At 45.1% G+C, this 20464-nt stretch overlaps 2 protein-coding genes and 1 long non-coding RNA gene across 5 annotated transcripts in view; 2 read left to right on the top strand and 1 right to left on the bottom strand.

Moving 5' to 3' along the window:
• Positions 1-20464, bottom strand: part of LOC121004478 (oocyte zinc finger protein XlCOF7.1-like) — a 1216478-nt gene that overhangs the window by 107748 nt on the left and 1088266 nt on the right. The gene's annotated exons all lie outside the window — the stretch shown is intronic.
• Positions 1-20464, top strand: part of LOC121004486 (gastrula zinc finger protein XlCGF26.1-like) — a 253774-nt gene that overhangs the window by 178862 nt on the left and 54448 nt on the right. Inside the window, exons 1-2 of one of the 2 annotated variants that reach the window (XM_040436736.1) lie at positions 14894-14924; positions 15668-15770. The exons of the other annotated variant lie outside the window; for it this stretch is intronic. Coding sequence (XP_040292670.1) covers positions 15722-15770 — 49 coding nt within the window. The 5' untranslated portion in view covers positions 14894-14924; positions 15668-15721. Of the gene's footprint in view, positions 1-14893; positions 14925-15667; positions 15771-20464 lie in introns of those variants that run through there. 2 annotated transcript variants of the gene reach the window in all.
• LOC121004554 lies at positions 12980-14174 on the top strand. Of its 2 annotated transcripts, none has more exons than XR_005779750.1 (3): positions 12980-13001; positions 13849-13998; positions 14128-14174. It is a non-coding gene; the product is annotated as an uncharacterized LOC121004554 (long non-coding RNA). The 2 variants fall into 2 exon arrangements; XR_005779751.1 differs by lacking the exon at positions 12980-13001 and adding an exon at positions 13620-13639.

Genomic DNA, 20464 nt, shown 5'->3' with positions numbered 1-20464 from the left:
CCTTTCTTCGACCCTGTTCGTCTCCAATATCCGCACCCTAGCCGCAGGATTGGGGTACAACCCTAGCACGATATCCGGGCACTCCTTTCGTATAGGGGCCGCTTCCGCAGCATCTAGTCATCAGGTACCGGCGCACGTCATCCGCAAGATGGGTCGTTGGCGGTCGTCCTGCTTTGCAAGGTACAGTCCGAATCCACGGGCTGAGATCTCCAGAGCCTTTTGTTCTTTGGCATTATAGGTCACACAATGCTTCAATAAATGCTTCATACCTTGCAACGTGCCAGTTCTCTTTTTGCCCACTTATTCAGGCCTTACCTCGTCACTGGCGCCGGGCACACTCCAGCCAGTTAGGTCAGGATAGTACGTAGGCATGCCTATTCTGTTCCTCGCTCAGCTCCTCCCACAAATATTGAAGGCTGCTTGCAGCCTGTAATTGTGGGAGGAGCGCACTTACCCTATTTAAACCCCCTCCTACAAGCAGGAGGGCGCCCGTTTCTTGCCCCTCCCTCCCATTCCCTTTTCTTATGCTCTCCTCCTGGGTGGCCCACTTATTCAGGCCTTACCTCGTCACTGGCGCCGGGCACACTCCAGCCAGTTAGGTCAGGATAGTACGTAGGCATGCCTATTCTGTTCCTCGCTCAGCTCCTCCCACAAATATTAGTTTTCACAAAGTTTGCTGCTAAACTGCTTTTAGATCTTTGTTTCAGTTGTTTCTGTGATGTAGTGAAATATAATTACATGCACTTCATACGTATCAAAGGCTTTTATCGACAATTACATGAAGTTTATGCAGAGTCAGTATTTGCAGTGTTGGCCCTTCTTTTTCAGGACCTCTGCAATTCGACTGGGCATGCTCTCAATCAACTTCTGGGCCAATTCCTGACTGATAGCAACCCATTCTTTCATAATCACTTCTTGGAGTTTGTCAGAATTAGTGGGTTATTGTTTGTCCACCCGCCTCTTGAGGATTGACCACAAGTTCTCAATGGGATTAAGATCTGTTTTGGTACCATTCTTTATTCATGGCTGTGTTTTTGGGCAAAATTGTGAGTGAGCCCACTCCCTTGGATGAGAAGCACCCCACACATGAATGGTCTCAGGATGCTTTACTGTTGGCATGACACAGGACTGATGGTAGCGCTCACCTTTTCTTCTCCAGACAAGCCTTTTTCCAGATGCCCCAAACAATCGGAAAGAGGCTTCATCGGAGAATATGACTTTGCCCCAGTCCTCAGCGGTCCATTCACCATACTTTCTGAAGAAGATCAATCTGTCCCTGATGTTTTTTTTGGAGAGAAGTGGCTTCTTTGCTGCCCTTCTTGACACCAGGCCATCTTCCAAAAGTCTTCGCCTCACTGTGCGTGCAGATGCGCTCACACCTGCCTGCTGCCATTCCTGAGCAAGCTCTGCACTGGTGGCACTCCGATCCCGCAGCTGAATCCTCTTTAGGAGATGATCCTGGCGCTTGCTGGACTTTCTTGTACGCCCTGAAGCCTTCTTAACAAGAATTGAACCTCTTTCCTTGAAGTTCTTGATGATCCTATAAATTGTTGATTGAGGTGCAATCTTAGTAGCCACAATATCCTTGCCTGTGAAGCCATTTTTATGCAACGCAATGATGGCTGCACGCGTTTCTTTGCAAGTCACCATGGTTAACAATGGAAGAACAATGATTTCAAGCATCACCCTCCTTTTAACATGTCAAGTCTGCCATTTTAACCCAATCAGCCTGACATAATGATCTGCAGCCTTGTGCTCGTCAACATTCTCACCTGAGTTAACAAGACGATTACTGAAATGATCTCAGCAGGTCCTTTAATGACAGCAATGAAATGCAGTGGAAAGGTTTTTTTGGGAATAAGTTAATTTTCATGGCAAAGAAGAACTATGCAATTCATCTGATCACTCTTCATAACATTCTGGAGTATATGCAAATTGCTATTATAAAAACTTAAGCAGCAACTTTTCCAATTTCCAATATTTATGTAATTCTCAAAACTTTTGGCCACGACTGTACAACTCCCAGAATGCTTCATTCACTTCTGTGGGAGTTAAAGGAACAGCCTAGCATGTTTATATGCTGGGAGATGTATTTTTACAGCAGCTGGAGAGCCTAAGGTTGCTGACCCCTGAGCTAGACAATTGTCATGCCCCGCCCTGACTATGTGCGGAGGTCGGCCAGAATAGCAGCACGAGTTTAGTGTTTTATTTTGGAGCCGTGCTGGATCCGCCTCTCATCAGGTGCACTGGGTGGGGTCATTAGTTTAAATAGCACTCCATCCCAGTGCTCTGAGTGGATTATAGGAATCACTTTGGTCTTGGAAGCTAGGAAGGAAGGTTGTCTGTTCCAGCTCAGAAAGATAAGTGTGGTTTCAAGTTTTGTTGTTTTGTGTCATCTCTCCCATCCAGGTTCTGTGCGAGCAGGCTGCTCCTATTTCCCCTCTTCACCATCTCAGGGAATTTAGGTTGTTTCAGCCCAGGCACGGGGACACATCATACCTACCACCAAGGTCTGCATGTGGGCTGAGCAGTGCAGGGAGAGAGGTCAGGGATTAGCTAGGAGGTGACCCTTCCCCTGCCTCTCACCTAGAGCCTGGTTGGTGGTTTATCTGTTAGTCTGAGTGCACGTCCGCCGTGACAACAATAAACCGAGCCCAGGAGCAGGCCAAGGTCAGGAACTAGATGCAGAACTACAAATATCAGCAAACAGGTCCAAGGACTAGTTTGTCCAAGAACAGAGCAAGCAAATCCACTGGCAATCTCTGTAGAATTATAGAAAATTTGAAGCAAAGACAAAACAGACTTGACTTGACACTCAGACACCTCATGAGAAAACTGGCTAGCTTATATAGCAGTAGCCTTATTTAACCTCATCATGGAAGCAGCCAAAGGAAGGTATAGCTAAAAGGTTGCAGGAGCACAGCCTTGAGGAAGTTAAAAGGGTTGGCCACGTTAAAAGAATACAGGTAATCACACACCTCACCTGAGATACTTGTCAGTAGACTGCCAGCTGTCCATCCACTAGCTATGTAAACATTCTGCTGCTACATCTATGGGAACCAATCACGTGATCACACAATTAACTGCTGTCAGGACCCTGAGCAGAAGAAAATGCAGCCGTGGATGGAAAAAAGTTCACTTAGGATGCCTGAAGGCATTGTCAAGGTGGACCACTGATTTTCACCTTTTCTCTTTTTTTATGGGGAACTGGCCTTCACTGCAGGGACCACCTAGTCTCTACCTCTAGGACTAGTTTCTTTTCAAAGGCTGCTGACCCAGGCAGCTCAAGAAAAATCAGTGTGTGGCAGTAAGAGGAAAGGCAAGGGCATGGTCAGTAGGCAAGCTGAAGACAAGGCAGAGTTCGTGCAGTGCAGTACAGTAGTCAGGCAATGGGTCAGGACAGGTGGCACAAGGTTAATGTGGGGACAGCACAATATCAATCCGGAAAATAGGTAGAGGTCATGCATGGGAGATCAGAACAATAGTTCAGAAACAAATTTCTAAGGGTTTGTTGAGAGGTACAGGGTTAATACCCAATTTTTGGCCAAAGGAAAGTCTAAAAAATCTGCTGTAGGGCCAGAATCAACAAAATCCATCTGCGAAGATATACCATTCCATTCAAACTTAGAAGAATCTCCCCAGTTGCATTGATTTATTCTCACACTAGAATAAGAAACATCAACAGAATGATATGAAGCAGCTTCCCTCACCCTCTGACCTTCTCTGGCTCTAATACATCTTTCAAAATGAATAGCTGAAGAAATTAGAATCACTCATTGAAAATTGAACCTTTAATCATCAACTGTCCTTTGATCTTGTTTCAAACCATGAACATGAGCTACAGTATTATGGCAGTAGGTGTGGAACAGTCGATACATATTCAGACAACAGAGACAGCACACCTTGAAAGGAACTTAGTAAGCTATGAACCTATTGCCTCAGCATCTTCCCGTGGTGTCATATGGGAAGAGGAGGAGAAGCCTAGCTGGCAAGCAGGTTGCTACCTGCAAGGGGGGACACAGCAAGCTTGGGGAAGGCAGAGCAAGAGGCATGCCGCCAGGATACAAGGACATGGGACTGATGGGGGAGCAGCGGTGGCCACCACTGTAACAGTAACTCTCCTTACGTTCTCTCCTCACGTTCTCTCCTCTTTGATCCAAACACTAGCAGGAATTTTTTTCAGAAGAACAGGAGCATCAATGTTTTCAACTGGCTCCAAAAACCTTTCCTCTGGACCAACATCCTTCCGGTCCACTAGGAAGAAGGTTTCGCCTCTGATTTTCTTCATGTACAGTACAGACCAAAAGTTTGGACACACCTTCTCATTCAAAGAGTTTTCTTTATTTTCATGACTATGAAAATTGTAGATTCACACTGAAGGCATCAAAACTATGAATTAACACATGTGGAATTATATACATAACAAACAAGTGTGAAACAACTGAAAATATGTCATATTCTAGGTTCTTCAAAGTAGCCACCTTTTGCTTTGATTACTGCTTTGCACACTCTTGGCATTCTCTTGATGAGCTTCAAGAGGTAGTCCCCTGAAATGGTTTTCACTTCACAGGTGTGCCCTGTCAGGTTTAATAAGTGGGATTTCTTGCCTTATAAATGGGGTTGGGACCATCAGTTGCGTTGAGGAGAAGTCAGGTGGATACACAGCTGATAGTCCTACTGAATAGACTGTTAGAATTTGTATTATGGCAAGAAATAAATCAGCTAAGTAAAGAAAAACGAGTGGCCATCATTACTTTAAGAAATTAAGGTCAGTCAGTCAGCCGAAAAATTGGGAAAACTTTGAAAGTAAGGGCTATTTGACCATGAAGGAGAGTGATGGGGTGCTGCGCCAGATGACCTGGCCTCCACAGTCACCGGACCTGAACCCAATCGAGATGGTTTGGGGTGAGCTGGACCGCAGAGTGAAGGCAAAAGGGCCAACAAGTGCTAAGCATCTCTGGGAACTCCTTCAAGACTGTTGGAAGACCATTTCAGGGGACTACCCCTTGAAGCTCATCAAGAGAATGCCAAGAGTGTGCAAAGCAGTAATCAAAGCAAAAGGTGATTACTTTGAAGAACCTAGAATATGACATATTTTCAGTTGTTTCACACTTGTTTGTTATGTATATAATTCCATATGTGTTAATTCATAGTTTTGATGCCTTTATAGTCATGGAAATAAAGAAAACTCTTTGAGAAGGTGTGTCCAAACTTTTGGTCTGTACTGTATGTCCATAAAATTCTTGACTTTGTATAAATTTTCTTTGCTGACAGAAGCAGGAGCACGGCCTCTGGAATAACTGGTTTGAGGTAGGAAGGCATAACTTATAGCAGACTGGATTCAAGTGTGTCAATACCTCAAAAGGACCAATGAAGCGGGGTGCTAACTTGTAGGAGGCTACCTTGAGTCAGCTTTTTTGAAGATAGCCAGATCTTGTCCCCAGGAGAAAATTGGGGTGGAGACTTGTGATCAGTAATCTTCATTCATGCAAGAAGAGGCCTGTAGTACAGAAGCTTTCGTTTCTTGCCCCGTCTTGTTGAAGTAGTGGACTCGGCTCCTGTGACCTGGAGGAGATGTCACAGGAAGAGAAATCCATAATTGGTGACCATATACTATGAAAAAAAGGGATCTTACTGGTAGACTTAGAGTATGTCCACACAGAGTTTTTTGGACAAGGTTTTTGAGGCAGATCTGTCTGCAGAGTTTTTAGCCAAATCTAGAAGTGTATCCATCAGGAAACAGAAATATTAATCCTTCCTTTATAATTCTGATTACTTTCGAATCCACTTCTGACTTTGGCAAAAAATAATCTGCATGCAGATAAGCGTCAACAAATTGTCCAAGAAAATTCTGTATGGTTGTACTTTCTGGGGTGGTTATTGTAGGGAAACTCTACCCAGGGGAGAGAAGCTACCCAGGCATCATGACGTGCAGAAGTGAAGTATCACAAGTAGCTTACCACAATCTGATCATGCATTCCACCTGCCCACTGAATTGCAAATGGAAACCAGAGCAAAAGTCCAATTTGATATCCAACAGCTTGCAGATGGATCTCCAGAAGATAGAGGTAAGCTGTACTCCCCAATCAGACAAGATGTGCAACGGCAAACCATGTAGCTAAAATGTGCTCTATAAACAACTTAGACAGTTAGCTGACAGATGGGAAGAGGGGCAGAGGTATAAAGCGAGCCATCTTCAAAAATGGGTCAGCCTCCACCCAAATTATTGTGCATCCTGAGGATGAATGCAGATTGATGATAAGGTTCATGGCAATATGTTGCCATGGGGCATCAGTCACTTGGCAAGGGAAGCAAGATTCATGTAGGTTTTTGTTTAGGAAACTTGTTCTGGGCACAGGTAGGACAGGCGGCAACATAGTCCCAAGCATCCTTAGAAAATGGAAGCCACCAGAAATGTTGTGCAATCAGGTCAACTGTCTTGTGTTGGGCAGAGTGACCAGCTACTTTGGAGCAATGTTCCCAGACCAGTACTGGCTTCCTCTTGGCTATTAGGACATACGTCTCGTCGGGCAGGATGTTCTTCAGCTTAACTGGAGAGACAGGGATAATGCAGGCAGCATCATTATATGCTGGGGCTCCTCAGTCGAATCAGCTGGGTCAAAGTATCAGGAGAGGGCATCTGCCTTAGTATTCTTGTCAGCCGGAGGGAAATGCAGAATGACATTGAACCATGCATACAGGGAGTGCAGAATTATTAGGCAAGTTGTATTTTTGAGGATTAATTTTATTATTGAACAACAACCATGTTCTCAATGAACCCAAAAAACTCATTAATATCAAAGCTGAATATTTTTGGAAGTAGTTTTTAGTTTGTTTTTAGTTTGAGCTATTTTAGGGGGATATCTGTGTGTGCAGGTGACTATTACTGTGCATAATTATTAGGCAACTTAACAAAAAACAAATATATACCCATTTCAATTATTTATTTTTACCAGTGAAACCAATATAACATCTCAACATTCACAAATATACATTTCTGACATTCAAAAACAAAACAAAAACAAATCAGTGATCAATATAGCCACCTTTCTTTGCAAGGACACTCAAAAGCCTGCCATCCATGGATTCTGTCAGTGTTTTGATCTGTTCACCATCAACATTGCATGCAGCAGCAACCACAGCCTCCCAGACACTGTATAGAGAGGTGTACTGTTTTCCCTCCTTGTAAATCTCACATTTGATGATGGACCACAGGTTCTCAATGCGGTTCAGATCAGGTGAACAAGGAGGCCATGTCATTAGATTTTCTTCTTTTATACCCTTTCTTGCCAGCCACGCTGTGGAGTACTTGGACGCGTGTGATGGAGCATTGTCCTGCATGAAAATCATGTTTTTCTTGAAGGATGCAGACTTCTTCCTGTACCACTGCTTGAAGAAGGTGTCTTCCAGAAACTGGCAGTAGGACTGGGAGTTGAGCTTGACTCCATCCTCAACCCGAAAAGGCCCCACAAGCTCATCTTTGATGATACCAGCCCAAACCAGTACTCCACCTCCACCTTGCTGGCGTCTGAGTCGGACTGGAGCTCTCTGCCCTTTACCAATCCAGCCACGGGCCCATCCATCTGGCCCATCAAGACTCACTCTCATTTCATCAGTCCATAAAACCTTAGAAAAATCAGTCTTGAGATATTTCTTGGCCCAGTCTTGACGTTTCAGCTTGTGTGTCTTGTTCAGTGGTGGTCGTCTTTCAGCCTTTCTTACCTTGGCCATGTCTCTGAGTATTGCACACCTTGTGCTTTTGGGCACTCCAGTGATGTTGCAGCTCTGAAATATGGCCAAACTGGTGGCAAGTGGCATCTTGGCAGCTGCACGCTTGACTTTTCTCAGTTCATGGGCAGTTATTTTGCGCCTTGGTTTTTCCACACGCTTCTTGCGACCCTGTTGACTATTTTGAATGAAACGCTTGATTGTTCGATGATCACGCTTCAGAAGCTTTGCAATTTTAAGAGTGCTGCATCCCTCTGCAAGATATCTCACTATTTTTGACTTTTCTGAGCCTGTCAAGTCCTTCTTTTGACCCATTTTGCCAAAGGAAAGGGAGTTGCCTAATAATTATGCACACCTGATATAGGGTGTTGATGTCATTAGACCACACCCCTTCTCATTACAGAGATGCACATCACCTAATATGCTTAATTGGTAGTAGGCTTTCGAGCCTATACAGCTTGGAGTAAGACAACATGCATAAAGAGGATGATGTGGTCAAAATACTCATTTGCCTAATAATTCTGCACGCAGTGTAGATCAACAACCTTCAAGCTTGATGAGTGTTAAGACGCTAAGCTGACGAAAGCTAAGTTATTGTGGTCTGATAAATGACGAAAGGATGGCAGGCACCCTCCAGCAGATGACACCACTCCTCAAGGTCCGACTTGACAGTGAGCAACTCCCTGTTGCCAATAGAAAAATTCTGTTCTGCCAAGGAGAACGTTTTCAAAGAGAAGCCGCAGGTGAACATCTTACTAGAGGCACCCTTCTCAAAAAGGACTTCTCCGGCCTCTCATGGAGGAATCGTCCACCTCCACAAAGAACTGGATGAAACCCGGATTATGGAAAACCGATGCAGAAAGGAAGGCCCATTTGACAGACTGGAGAGGTGACTCTTGGAGACCACTCCTTTGCACTTACCCCCTTCTGGGTAAGAGCAGAAATAGGGACAGTAAGGGTGGAAAAGTGAGGAATGAACTGTGTGTAAGAATTAGCGAAGCCCAGGGGCATAGCTAGAAATGACTGGGCCCCATAGTAAAAAAAAATTATGGGCCCCCCCCCCCCCCCCGGATCTCCCACCCCCACATACCTCTCGGACCTTGCCGCCACATCCGCAGCTCCTCATGCACTTACGATGGTTACGCGTAGGACTGAGCACAGACAGTTGGTCACTGGCAAGGCATTTGTGCCAGTGTAGGAAATGTATGAATCTAAATGTCTGTGTATTAAAGTAGGACTAGTCAGAACTGCCGTCCAGACTGCGGGACCACTCCAGGGGTCAAGTCCTGGGAAAAAAGTGTGGGAACTCACCCAAGATCCACTGCAACCCCGACCCCCCCCCCCCCCCCAAAAAAATTATTTTTTTAAAATATATATATATATATATATATATATCGCTGAAAATTCAGTGCAACATAAAATAAACAAAAACTGAAATTTGCGCTATATGTCTGTTCAGGCATAATTCGTCTCTTTGATAATATAGGCTCCCCTTATATATAATATACTTACAGTTCTGAAGACTCAGGGGTGCTGGCTGGCTTGGCCTCAGGGATGCTGGCTGGCTTGGCCTCAGGGGTGCTGGCAGGCTTAGCCTCAGGGGTGCTGACAGGCTTGGCCTCAGGGGTGCTGGCAGGCTTGGCCGGACAGAAGGAGTGTGGGAGACTGTGAGGCCTTTTTTCTCCAAGCTGCTCTGGAAAAAATATATTTTTCATTATACCTCAGGTCAGACCACCAATCAGACCTCCAATGTAATCAGACCTCAGCTAACAGCCCCAATAAGATCCCCAATGTTAATAATACCTCAGATAACACCTCAGCTCAGACCCCAATATAAATGACCCCCAATCAGACCTAAGTTAAGAGCCCCATGCCTTATAGCAACCCCCAGTAGCCTCATAGCAGCCCCAAGTGCCTCTCACCAGCCCCCAATGCCTCTCAATTAGCTCCCAGTGCCTCTCACCAGCGGCCCCCCAGTGCCTCTCCATAAGCCCCCAGTCAGTGCATCTCCATCAGCCCCCAGTCAGTGCATCTCCATCAGCCCCCAGTACCCTCTCCATCAGCCCCCAGTGCGCCCCCCCGGTATTAAAATCATTGGTGGGCAGTGCGCCCCCCCCCAGTATTAAAATCATTGGTGGGCAGTGCGCCCTCCCCCCACCCCAGTATTAAAATCATTGGTGGGCAGTGTGCCCTCCCCCCCAGTATAAAAATCATTGGTGGGCACTTACATGCGCTGTGGCCGCCCGAAGCTCCTTCTTCTCGTCACAGGTCTGTGTGGCGCATTGCTTATGCTTATAGCAATGCGCCGCACAGACCTGTAACGAGTTACAAGAAGAAGGAGCGTCGGGCGCCAACGGGCATGTAAGTATGCTGCTGACTAACTGACCATGGCAGCCAAAACTTCAGTAGCGTCCTGGCTGCCATGGTAACCGATCGGAGCCCCAGCATTACGCTGCTGGGACTCCAATCGGAACTGCCGCTGCCACCAATGATGGGGGGGTTACTGTGGCTCTCCTAGCTTGAGAAGGCCCTGTGGGCCCCCCTGACTTAGGAGCCCAGTCGCAATTGCGACCGCTGCGACCCCTATAGCTACGCCAGTGGCGAAGCCTAAGAACCACTGGATAGCTCGCAGGCCTGTAGGATGGCGCCAGGCTAAGACAGCAGAAAACTTCTCAGAATCCATCTTAATACCATGATCAGAGATAATGTGGCCCAGGAAGGGTAGAGAGGTCTTTCAACAAAGCAATTTTCAAACTTTGAATGGACTGCCAGCATCAGACTTTTGATTAAAACAGTACTTTTGGTATCCAACCATGATCATTTAGTTGATTCGCGTGTTTGCTTTATTCACTAGGACCACATAATTTTCATGATGGTTCTCAGTAAGCAGTGGTATTTAGATTTCCATATGGAGGTCATTCATGTGTATAAATCACTAAACCAGTTTCATTGGATGGGTTTCAGTGTTGCCTTTCTTATATTTATAATACATTTTCATTTTTATTTATGTACATTAAGGGAGGCTGGAGAGGAAGGATATACTGCTTCTGGATGGCTGAGGGAATGTAGCAGTGATTGTCCCGGTAGACTGCATGCTATAATAGTGCTGGCTGTTCTTGGCTGGCAGAGTGCCATTTGATGCTGGTGGTCTATTCTAATCTGTTCCTAGTTTTCTCTATGAATTCAGCTCCGGTGTTCTGGGTGGTATCCAGCTTTGCTATGTTTCTGTGTTCTTCGGTCTTCATTGTTTACCCACACACTGCTGACCCAGCATGACAATGGTTAACTCTTTCCTGGATCTGGACTGTATTAGTATGCAGTGTTATGCTCTCCCTTTGCTTCTGATGGGTTCTGTTCTACTATCTAAACTCTGCTCCAACAGAGAATTATTAATATTATTATTTATTATTATTTATTAGAAAGTGCCAAAAATTCCAGGGCACTGTACATCAAGAGGGGGTTACAAATACATAATATAAAATACAATAAATAAGGAACTATTAACAGACTGGTACAGTGGGGGAGAGGACTCTGCCCGCAAGAGTTTACAATCTACAACAGAAGGAGGAAGAACAGAGTAGGAGGGGGTAAATGCTGCTCATTTGGCTGTGTGGTGATAGCATGCTTATTGCAGGTGGTAGGACTTCCTGAAAATGTGGGTTTTAAGGTTACTTTTTAATGTTTGAATGTTGGGGGTGATGTGCTGGGGTAGTGAGTTCCAGAGTATGGGAGAGGCACGTGGGTAATCTTGTAGTCGATTGTGTGAAGAACAGATGAAAGGGGAACAGAGAAGGAGGTCCTGTGAGGATCGGAGATTATGTGTGGAGATGTATCGAGAAATGTAAGGAGGGGAACGGTTGTGGATGGCCTTATATGTAGTACGAAATTTGCTGTACAATGGGGAGTCATTGAAGAGATTGACAGAGGGGGAGGAAGAGAAGAAACGAGAGGAGAGACAGATAAACTTGGCAGCAGAGTTGGGAATAGATTAGAGGTGACCGAGAGTGCTAGATGGGAGGCCACAGAATTGAGAACCAGCTTACAATTCACAGTGTGTCCTGGAAGGACCTATAATCTTGTGGATTTTTACCACTGGTCACCTTCAATGTCTGCTTCTAGTGTATTCCTATGGTTGTCTGTTCCAAGTTATCCTGGTATTTGTGATACTGTCATGTACTTACACTGCAGTGCTTCACGACGAGTCCTGCCGCACTATTACTGCACCGCCGGCGTCGCTCTATAGCTGTGGCAGCCAGCCCAACTGACAGAGGAACTGGTCGGCCTATTAGGGAGCAGGGACGTCGAGTCAATCAGTATAGTAATCAATGTCATCTACTTCCTGATGCTGGGGTATTTAAGCAGAAAACTGCTGGCCACAGTTGGCTGTGATTTGGCCTTCTTGCCTCACACGTCTGGTTGGTTCCTGGACTTGTGACCTTCTGCTGGTCAGCGACTTCACCTCTGACTGCTGGTTCTGATGTCACCTCTTTGCTGACCCTGCTTGGTATATATCACTCTGCATTTCTCTCTTCCTTGGCTCTGGTAGATCGGACCACCAACGATCTGAAGATAAATCACCACAGTCATGAAAGCGCACAACCCCTGTAACCTGCCAGAGGAATGAGGGGCCTGGGTGGGGCCGGTATATGTTGGTATGGCAGCAAACTCCACTGCTCCATGTACCATATCCAGTGATAACATCCACTGTATGCAGGACTTTTGTCTTTGCTATTAAATGGATCCCCTGAAAATTAGTAATCTGAAGTCGGGTTTGGTACCAGCTGGTACCTCAGCACCGAAGCTGACCTTGGATAACTAATTTTAAAAGTTTTTAAAATTCAGAAATGAATACTGGATTAATTCACAGAAGTTTCATGCGACTTCGGGTGAAATCAAGTTTGGCTCAGTGGAGCCAATACATTTTAATGCTGTAAGTTTTTGAAAGAATCGACTTCAGATCTCTGATCCGAAGCTCAATTCACTGAAGACTATTCATACTCACTGCTGGAGCCTGACTCCTCCTCCCACAGGATCACATGGTCATTACATCATCACAGGTCTATTACCTCCTCCAGCAGCACAGCCTGAAGCCTGACTCCTCCCACATATAGTCACATGCTTATGACATAATCACAGGTCCTTTACCTCCTCCATCATTACAGCCAGGAGCTTGACTCCTCCCATACATGGTCACATGGTCATGACATCACGAAAGGTCCTTTAACCCACTAGTTCCCCTCCCATCCATGTAGTGTCCAGCGGTGCAGATGGAGGTATGTGTACAGTCACCGCCATTGTTTGTCAGGATTACTGGGGGCAGAAGGGTGATTAGAGAGCACTTCTAGTGGCAACAAGTAATAGTAGCACAGTCTGTAAGGGTTGTGTCTACAGATCTTGGCTGCTATCAGGGTGCAGGGGCTAGACGTCATCTACCCCAATGCTCCAGCTTCCCACTCTCTTGCACTCTTTGATGAACCTTTCTGGCCTGTGCCACTTTCCTCCACTTGCTAGATAGCTGCATGCAGGAATAATGCTGGCTCTTTATCTCCACCAGCGGCAGCAATCACTCTATTTCTGTTCCTGTAGTTCTGACCATGAGACACTACTATTGATCCCCACTGCTTGTTTACATGGGACACCAGTTTAGTGGCCATCACGTCACCTATATTCAGTTGCATTAACAGACAGTTAACCATTCACTGCCTCTAGCAGACCATAGAACATCAATGCATTATACAATATATATTCATCTGCAATGCTCATAAGAAAACATGAACCCAGAGTGTAAGTACATACAAGGCATTTCCACCACAATAGTGCACATCAGATACGGTTGCTGATGTTTTTAGTGGTATATGGCGCACAATATGTTGTGGCACATGAAAGTATTACAACTGCCACAAGGCCAATGGTAAACAATAGCAACAGAACACTCCATTTTCTTTGTAAGGCAAAACTGTTTCCAGCCCTCTTATAAACTCATCTTCCAATCCATAGAAAAAGAGAAAATACATCTACACTTTATTATCTCCTCCGATGTCTCCTCTTATTATTTCTAGTAATTGTATTTTACATGGGATTTTGTAGGATTTTACATCTTCTCATCTTCTTTACATTCAGGTTCCTACAATATAGGATCCGCTCATTGGATATCTTGTATATAAGATCCTTCTCATGATTGACCTGTCAAGAATGGTTAGGGACAGGGACAAGATGGCGGAGAGTATAATAAATCTCACCCTAGAGATCCTCTTCCGGCTTACTGGAGAGGTGAGAGATTCTGATGATGTCACATTACATCATCTTATCTATGTTACTAACAGATGGACATGACTGGAGAGGTGAGGGACTCTGGAGATGTATGGAGTGATATGTATTACTGTGTCTCTCCATAACCAGGACTACACAGTAGTGAAGAAGACCTCTAGTGAGCGCTGTCAGGTCCCTGTGTCTAAAGGATGGGGAAGAACCCTGAGCCCAATCACGGGGCCTCCACCTCACCCCCTGATACATGAGGAAATCAATAGAGAGAAGATACTAGAACTCACCAACAAGATGATTGAGCTGCTGACTGGAGAGGTGACACAGCTGGGAATGCTGGGACATTATACAGGAACGCTATGAAGGGATTTGGGTGATGACTGTATCATTGTGTTGTCAGGTTCCTATAAGGTGTCAGGATGTCACCGTCTATTTCTCCATGGAGGAGTGGGAGTATTTAGAAGGGCACAAGGATCTGTACAAGGATGTCATAATGGAGGATCAAAGGCCCCTCACATCACCAGGTAATAGACATGACTAAATACACACGTCCTCTCATTATCTGTATGTAAGGAATGAATTCAGTCACTGGATGTGTTTTCTACAGTTAAGGAAGAGAGAAGAACACCGGAGAGATGTCCCAGTCCTCTTCTTCCACAGGATGGTTCAGAAGAACATCACAATGTCCTACAGGATGATCAGGTAGATGGAGACAAGGATGTCATGATACAGGATCACCGGCCCCTCACATCACCAGGTAATAGACATGACTAAATCCACACGTCCTCTCATTATCTGTATGTAAGGAATGAATTCAGTCACTGGATGTGTTTCCTACAGTTAAGGAAGAGAGAAGAACACCAGAGAGCTGTCCCAGTCCTCTTCTTCCACAGGATGGTTCAGAAGAACATCACAATGTCCCACAGGATGATCAGGTAGATGAAGATAAGGTCTCATGAAATGTCCCCTATGATCTGTAGAAGGCTGTGAAGATCTTGTGTTCAGTCTTGTTTTATCCACCAGTATTATGTGTTTTATCCTTGTATAATAAGAAGGGTGGAGATGGCAGGATTACATCTCAGCATAGACATTATTGCGATCATTTATCATCTGATATACACCAGTTTTGGGCGTAATTAGGTCGCAGATTTTGTTGCAAAGTTGTCTTGCGAAGTGGTGGTAAAAAGGGGCGTGGCGTGAGCAGGGAAGAGGGGATTTCAGCTGGCCCGTCTCATGCATCATTTTCCACACCAGTTTAGGTGTGGAAAATGGCCTTCAACTACGCCAGCAAGGGAGCTGGCATAGTTTAAAGCATGTTGCACGGTTGGCGGCAGTAAGTGCCAAAGTTATGTAGAGGCCTGCACCTCTACATAACATTGGTGCATCCACCAGCAGTGCAGAGGGATTAAGACTGACTAATAATTTGCTAGTCTCAATAAATGTCCCCCTATATGTTGTCTGGAGCTTCTCTCTATTTTCTGGTTATGAAGATTTCTGGTCGGAATAAGGAACCAGCAGGTTAGATTTATACAGGAGACCTGGAGATATTTAGGTCAGAGAACTCCAGCTGTCCGGTCACTTCTGTCATCATTCTAATTACTGATCTTTTCTGGTCATCTGAAACCTTCCACACGACTTCTTCAACCGTCTGATGACTTTTACAATATTTCTTTCATAGCTTGTGAATCCGTGTGAAGAGCTGAACATTATATATGTTACAGATACAGATGAGATGGATGATGAGCAGAGTATAGAGGACATTCCTACAGATAACCGCCCAGGTGAGTAGTAACCACTGAATAATGCAGAGAAGACTCACAGATTCTACTCATTCACTACATAATAATTACTCGTTACTCATTCCACTGTCAGGTTCTGGTGACAGTTTGGGGGGAATACTTTCTGATTGGATAACCCCTTTAAAGGGAACATATTTCACAAACAGCCCCCCCATGTGTCAGGCCCCTCATAGGTAATATACTTACCCCGCTCCCTGCGCCACTCCTGATTCCCGCACTGCCGTTGCTTCTCCCTGTACACGGATGAAGACATCCGGTGTCAGGGGGAGCAGCCAGTGGCAGGCGGGGATGGGGACGAACCTCCCTAGCGTCACCCGCGATGCTATGGAGGCTCGTCCCCATCTGCCATTGGCTGCTCCCCCTGACACCTGATGTTTTCATCTGTGTACAGGAAGAAGCAGCAGCGGAAGTGCAGGGACCAGGAGTGAGTAAGTATATAACCTGTGAGGGGCCCAGCCCATGGGGGGGCTTTTTGTGAAATTGCTTAACCCCTTTAATGAACACAATTTTTTACCACTGCAAGACGTCCTGCAGTGTTCACCAGAGGTTTGGGGTTTGGGTTTATTACCTGGTTTTCCACCTTCTATGAAGCCTCATTCAGCAGTAATTAGAGGATTGATTCACCTATATTTGGATTTTTGGCCTTTGAGAAAAGAGTCTTTTGGCAGAGCCACCACCAGGACAGGCTAAGCAGGCATAATAAAAAAAGATCTACCACTGAACATGAACTAAAATAAAAGGCACAGATGGGCTCCAACAGAAATTCATCTAGTTGTGTGAGGAGGAGCTTCATGGAACTGTCTTCAGTGATTGGTTCTGGTAGTGAGTGATGTGGACTACAGAAAATTCCAGCTGAGAAGTATTTTTCCTACTGGTGGCAGTAATGAAAAACCTTTCTCTATGGTGAATCTTTATCTATTATGTTTACATGGGAGAGGGGGTGTAAAGAAGCCTGTAAGCTCAAAAACTGCTACTAGTCTTGCTTAAAAGGATAACGTCATATTTTCACTCAAAATTCAGTTTTCATATAATGTATGTTGTTGCAGCTGTGGTGATAATCCATAATCACTAATTATTGTGTTCACATACCACTTGTTTAATATGATTCCGTCCATAGCAACCTCTCCTCACAAGACTTCTTTCTGACTATCTTCTCAAGATGGCCACCAATGCCCTTACCCTGAGGCTAAGACCTCCCTCCCTAACTACCCAGAATTCATTCGGCTCATCTCGGGAATGCGCGGCCTCACCCCAACCAATCGGCTTTCTCCAGACTTAAACACGCCCTCTTTCTCCTAAGTAATCGCAAATTTTTATCGCAAATATTGTAATCGCTAATTTTTTTCTTAGAACCGAAAAAGAAGAAGAGGCCTCCCTACGATACCATAAATGAGGGCAACCAGAACCAATCATATAAACCTAAAAATGTTGCTAGAAGAACAACCATAGAATGCCCAATAAAAATATAAATATTTTATTAAATCATCAATTGATCAAAAATTATTTAAAGACATTTTCACAGAATTACTATGGAGAAAAATCAGCAAAACAACCTGGATACAGTAGTCCCCCCTGTCGGTGCCTCAAAAGCCCGCCAAATAGATGATATACATGTCCATGCAATATGCAGTGAGGTAATTCACAAGCAGCAAATATCAGGTAAATACCTGCTACAAGTGACTGTGATATTCACCTCACTGCACAGCCCAGTAGAGAGTAGTGTGTACTGATGAGGCCCTAAATGGTAGTATTCTAGAGCACATAATCACATACCATCCGTTAAATAATTTCAAATGAATATACCCCTAAACAACAGGTCATGGATAGCAGACTACAAAATAACAAGCTATTACACAGAAGTACCCACTGGGAACGTGAACATACCCATAGACATGATGAAGGGCTGAGACACCGAACACAGGGCAGGCAAGAACCCCTTTTTTTCGCGTGTAACGGCACTATCTCGGTCCGACGGGAGCACTCAGCGTTTGGGACTGCCCACTCCTATGTCCTCCGTCTTCTGTATATAGAAGAATAGGAGATGGAGGACACCTAGAAAAGCTGTTTTAGCTGCACCACTGAAATGCCTGGGGGAGGAAAGAAAATGATGCAATTACTAGGTAATTCAATACCTATACAAAAGTATTACTATGGAACTAGGGTAAACTTAGTCAGACCAATCCAATTACATAAAAAAAATATGACAGTTACCCTTTAACCACTCCAATTAGTAGTAAATATGGATACCTCTAGGTTGTTCTTCAGTGCTCACTGCAAGGCTTTGGCCACAGAAAACAAGTGAATGACCAGAAGGATACAAACGAGTAGTCAACAAGCAGGGCAGGGTCAGAACCTAGAGAGACAGAGGCCAGTCAGCAACAACAAGGGGTTAATCTTGAAAAATGCCAAAGAAATTTCTTGAGTAGAATCAATTGAAGCTGAGGTAGCAGACTAACAGTTAATCCAATAACTAGCCAAAAGTTAGTTCACAGTAGCCAGGATACATACAAAATCACAGGCAGGCAAGTACAATAATCTAGAGTAAGTATAACCAGTCCTCTTGGCGTCCCAGAAACCAATCTATAAAATATTTATATGCAAGTATATATATGTAAGTAAAATATAACCAGGAAATATGAATTCTAAAATAAGTCTGTCTGGTGGCGCATGTGGGAAATTTCAGTACCAGGTATTAGAACTGTGGCGGTGCCTGGCCCTGTCAATCAGAGGAGGAGCTGGAGTGGCAATGGCGTAGAGAAAGAGGCAAAGCAATACTTGGGAAGGGGGGGGGGCTAGACCACCCCTCAGTGCTGGGAGAATCTCAGCATATTAGTAAAAGGATCTCTCTCAACGCAAGGCATCATTGAACTCAAAATGATTAAACCTACCAGGCACTATGCCTGGTTTAATAGGATTGTTACCACCAGTGGGTAGGACCCGCTAGTCAAACCAAAGATAGTGTGGATTCTCTGCATCATCCAAGCGATGGCAGCCACTAACTCCGTGGGCGTTATTCAGCACTCTCACAGGAGACAGGACAAAAGGCAGCTGTCACGGATGATGTTGCAGATAGCTGGAACTTATGAATAAACGTCCGACTGGCTTGATCCCAAACTAAGGAGCATATAGGTGAGCCCTATAAAACCCTAAGAGCTCTCCCTGACTGCTATTCCCATGCAAGGGTCTCAATGGTAGACGATTGCATGCCGACATACCTATGACTGTGTGACACCTGAAAACCCTATAATAGTGAGGGGACACGACCACCGGCTCCCTTCACTTAATACGGACGTAGTCAGGGTCACCTAAAATCAAGCCAGCAAGGAAACACAATACATTAAAAGACTTATCTGAGAAAACAGCAGCAGCAGCCTCCAGCAGTGAACACTTCATCTAGGAAGGAGTATAAACCGCAAAGTAAGGCAGTATGGGAGGGAATTTAAAGGGAGACAATTAGTCTAAATAGGTGACACCTGGGAGAAGGAAAGGAGATGATAAAGTGAAACCAAAACAAAGAAAGTCATGCAAGAGGTAGAGAAGGACGTCTGCCAGACCTTCTCACAGAACTGGCGGTGACAGTACCCCTCCCTCTACGGGTGGACTCCGGACACTCATAGCCCACCTTCTCAGGATGAGACCTATGGAAAGCCCTGATGAGACGAGTGGCCTTAATGTCTGCCACTGAGACCCACATCCTCTCCTCAGGACCATAACCCTCCCAATGAACGAGGTACTGGAGAGAACCGCGGATAATGTGAGAATCCACAATCCTAGAGACCTGAAATTCAAGATTACCATCAACAACAATCGGAGGAGGAGGCAAAGAGGAGGGTACAGTGGGTTGGACATAAGGTTTTAATAGGGACCTGTGAAAAACATTATGGATCTTCCAAGTCTAAGGAAGATCAAGACGGAAGGCAACAGGATTGATAACGGACAAGATCTTGTAAGGCCCAATAAACTTAGGACCCAACTTCCAGGAGGGAACCTTCAGTTTGATATTCTTTGTAGACAACGACACCAGATCACCCACATTCAGGTCCGGACCAGGCACGCGTCTCTTATCCGCCACACGCTTATATCTCTCACTCATCCTTTTCAGATTACCCTGAATCTTTTGCCAAATAAATGACAAAGACGAGGAAAATCTCTCCTCATCAGGTAAACCAGAAGACCCCTCTCCAGAGAATGTCCCAAACTGCGGATGAAACCCATATGCACCAAAAAATGCTGACTTCTCAGAGGACTCCTGGCGACGGTTATTTAAAGCAAACTCAGCAAGGGACAAAAAAAAATACCAATCCTCCTGATTCTCCGCCACAAAACAGCGCAGATATGTCTCCAGATTCTGATTGACGCGTTCGGTCTGACCATTCGACTGCGGGTGAAAAGCAGAAGAGAACGACAACCGAACAGATGCGTCCAAGGACAGGAAGGAATGGGTAACGGGAGGAGAGAACCCGATGGCCGTAAATGAGGGACCTTGGCACGAGCGCAAGTCTCGCAGGCTGCCCCTAAACCCTCAACCGTCTTAGGAAGAGCCGGCCACCAGAATCTCCGAGCAATGAGATCCACTGTGGCTCTACTCCCCGGGTGCCCAGCAAGGACAGTATCGTGGTGCTCCTTAAAAACCTTGTGTCGTAAAGAGAGAGGCACAAACAACCTCCCAGGAGGAC

Source organism: Bufo bufo, chromosome 6 (genome assembly GCF_905171765.1).
Source record: "Bufo bufo chromosome 6, aBufBuf1.1, whole genome shotgun sequence".
NCBI classification, from domain to species: Eukaryota; Metazoa; Chordata; class Amphibia; order Anura; family Bufonidae; genus Bufo; species Bufo bufo.
The sequence above is the reverse complement of the archived record's forward strand: the minus strand, read 5'-3'. Positions and strand labels throughout refer to the sequence as shown.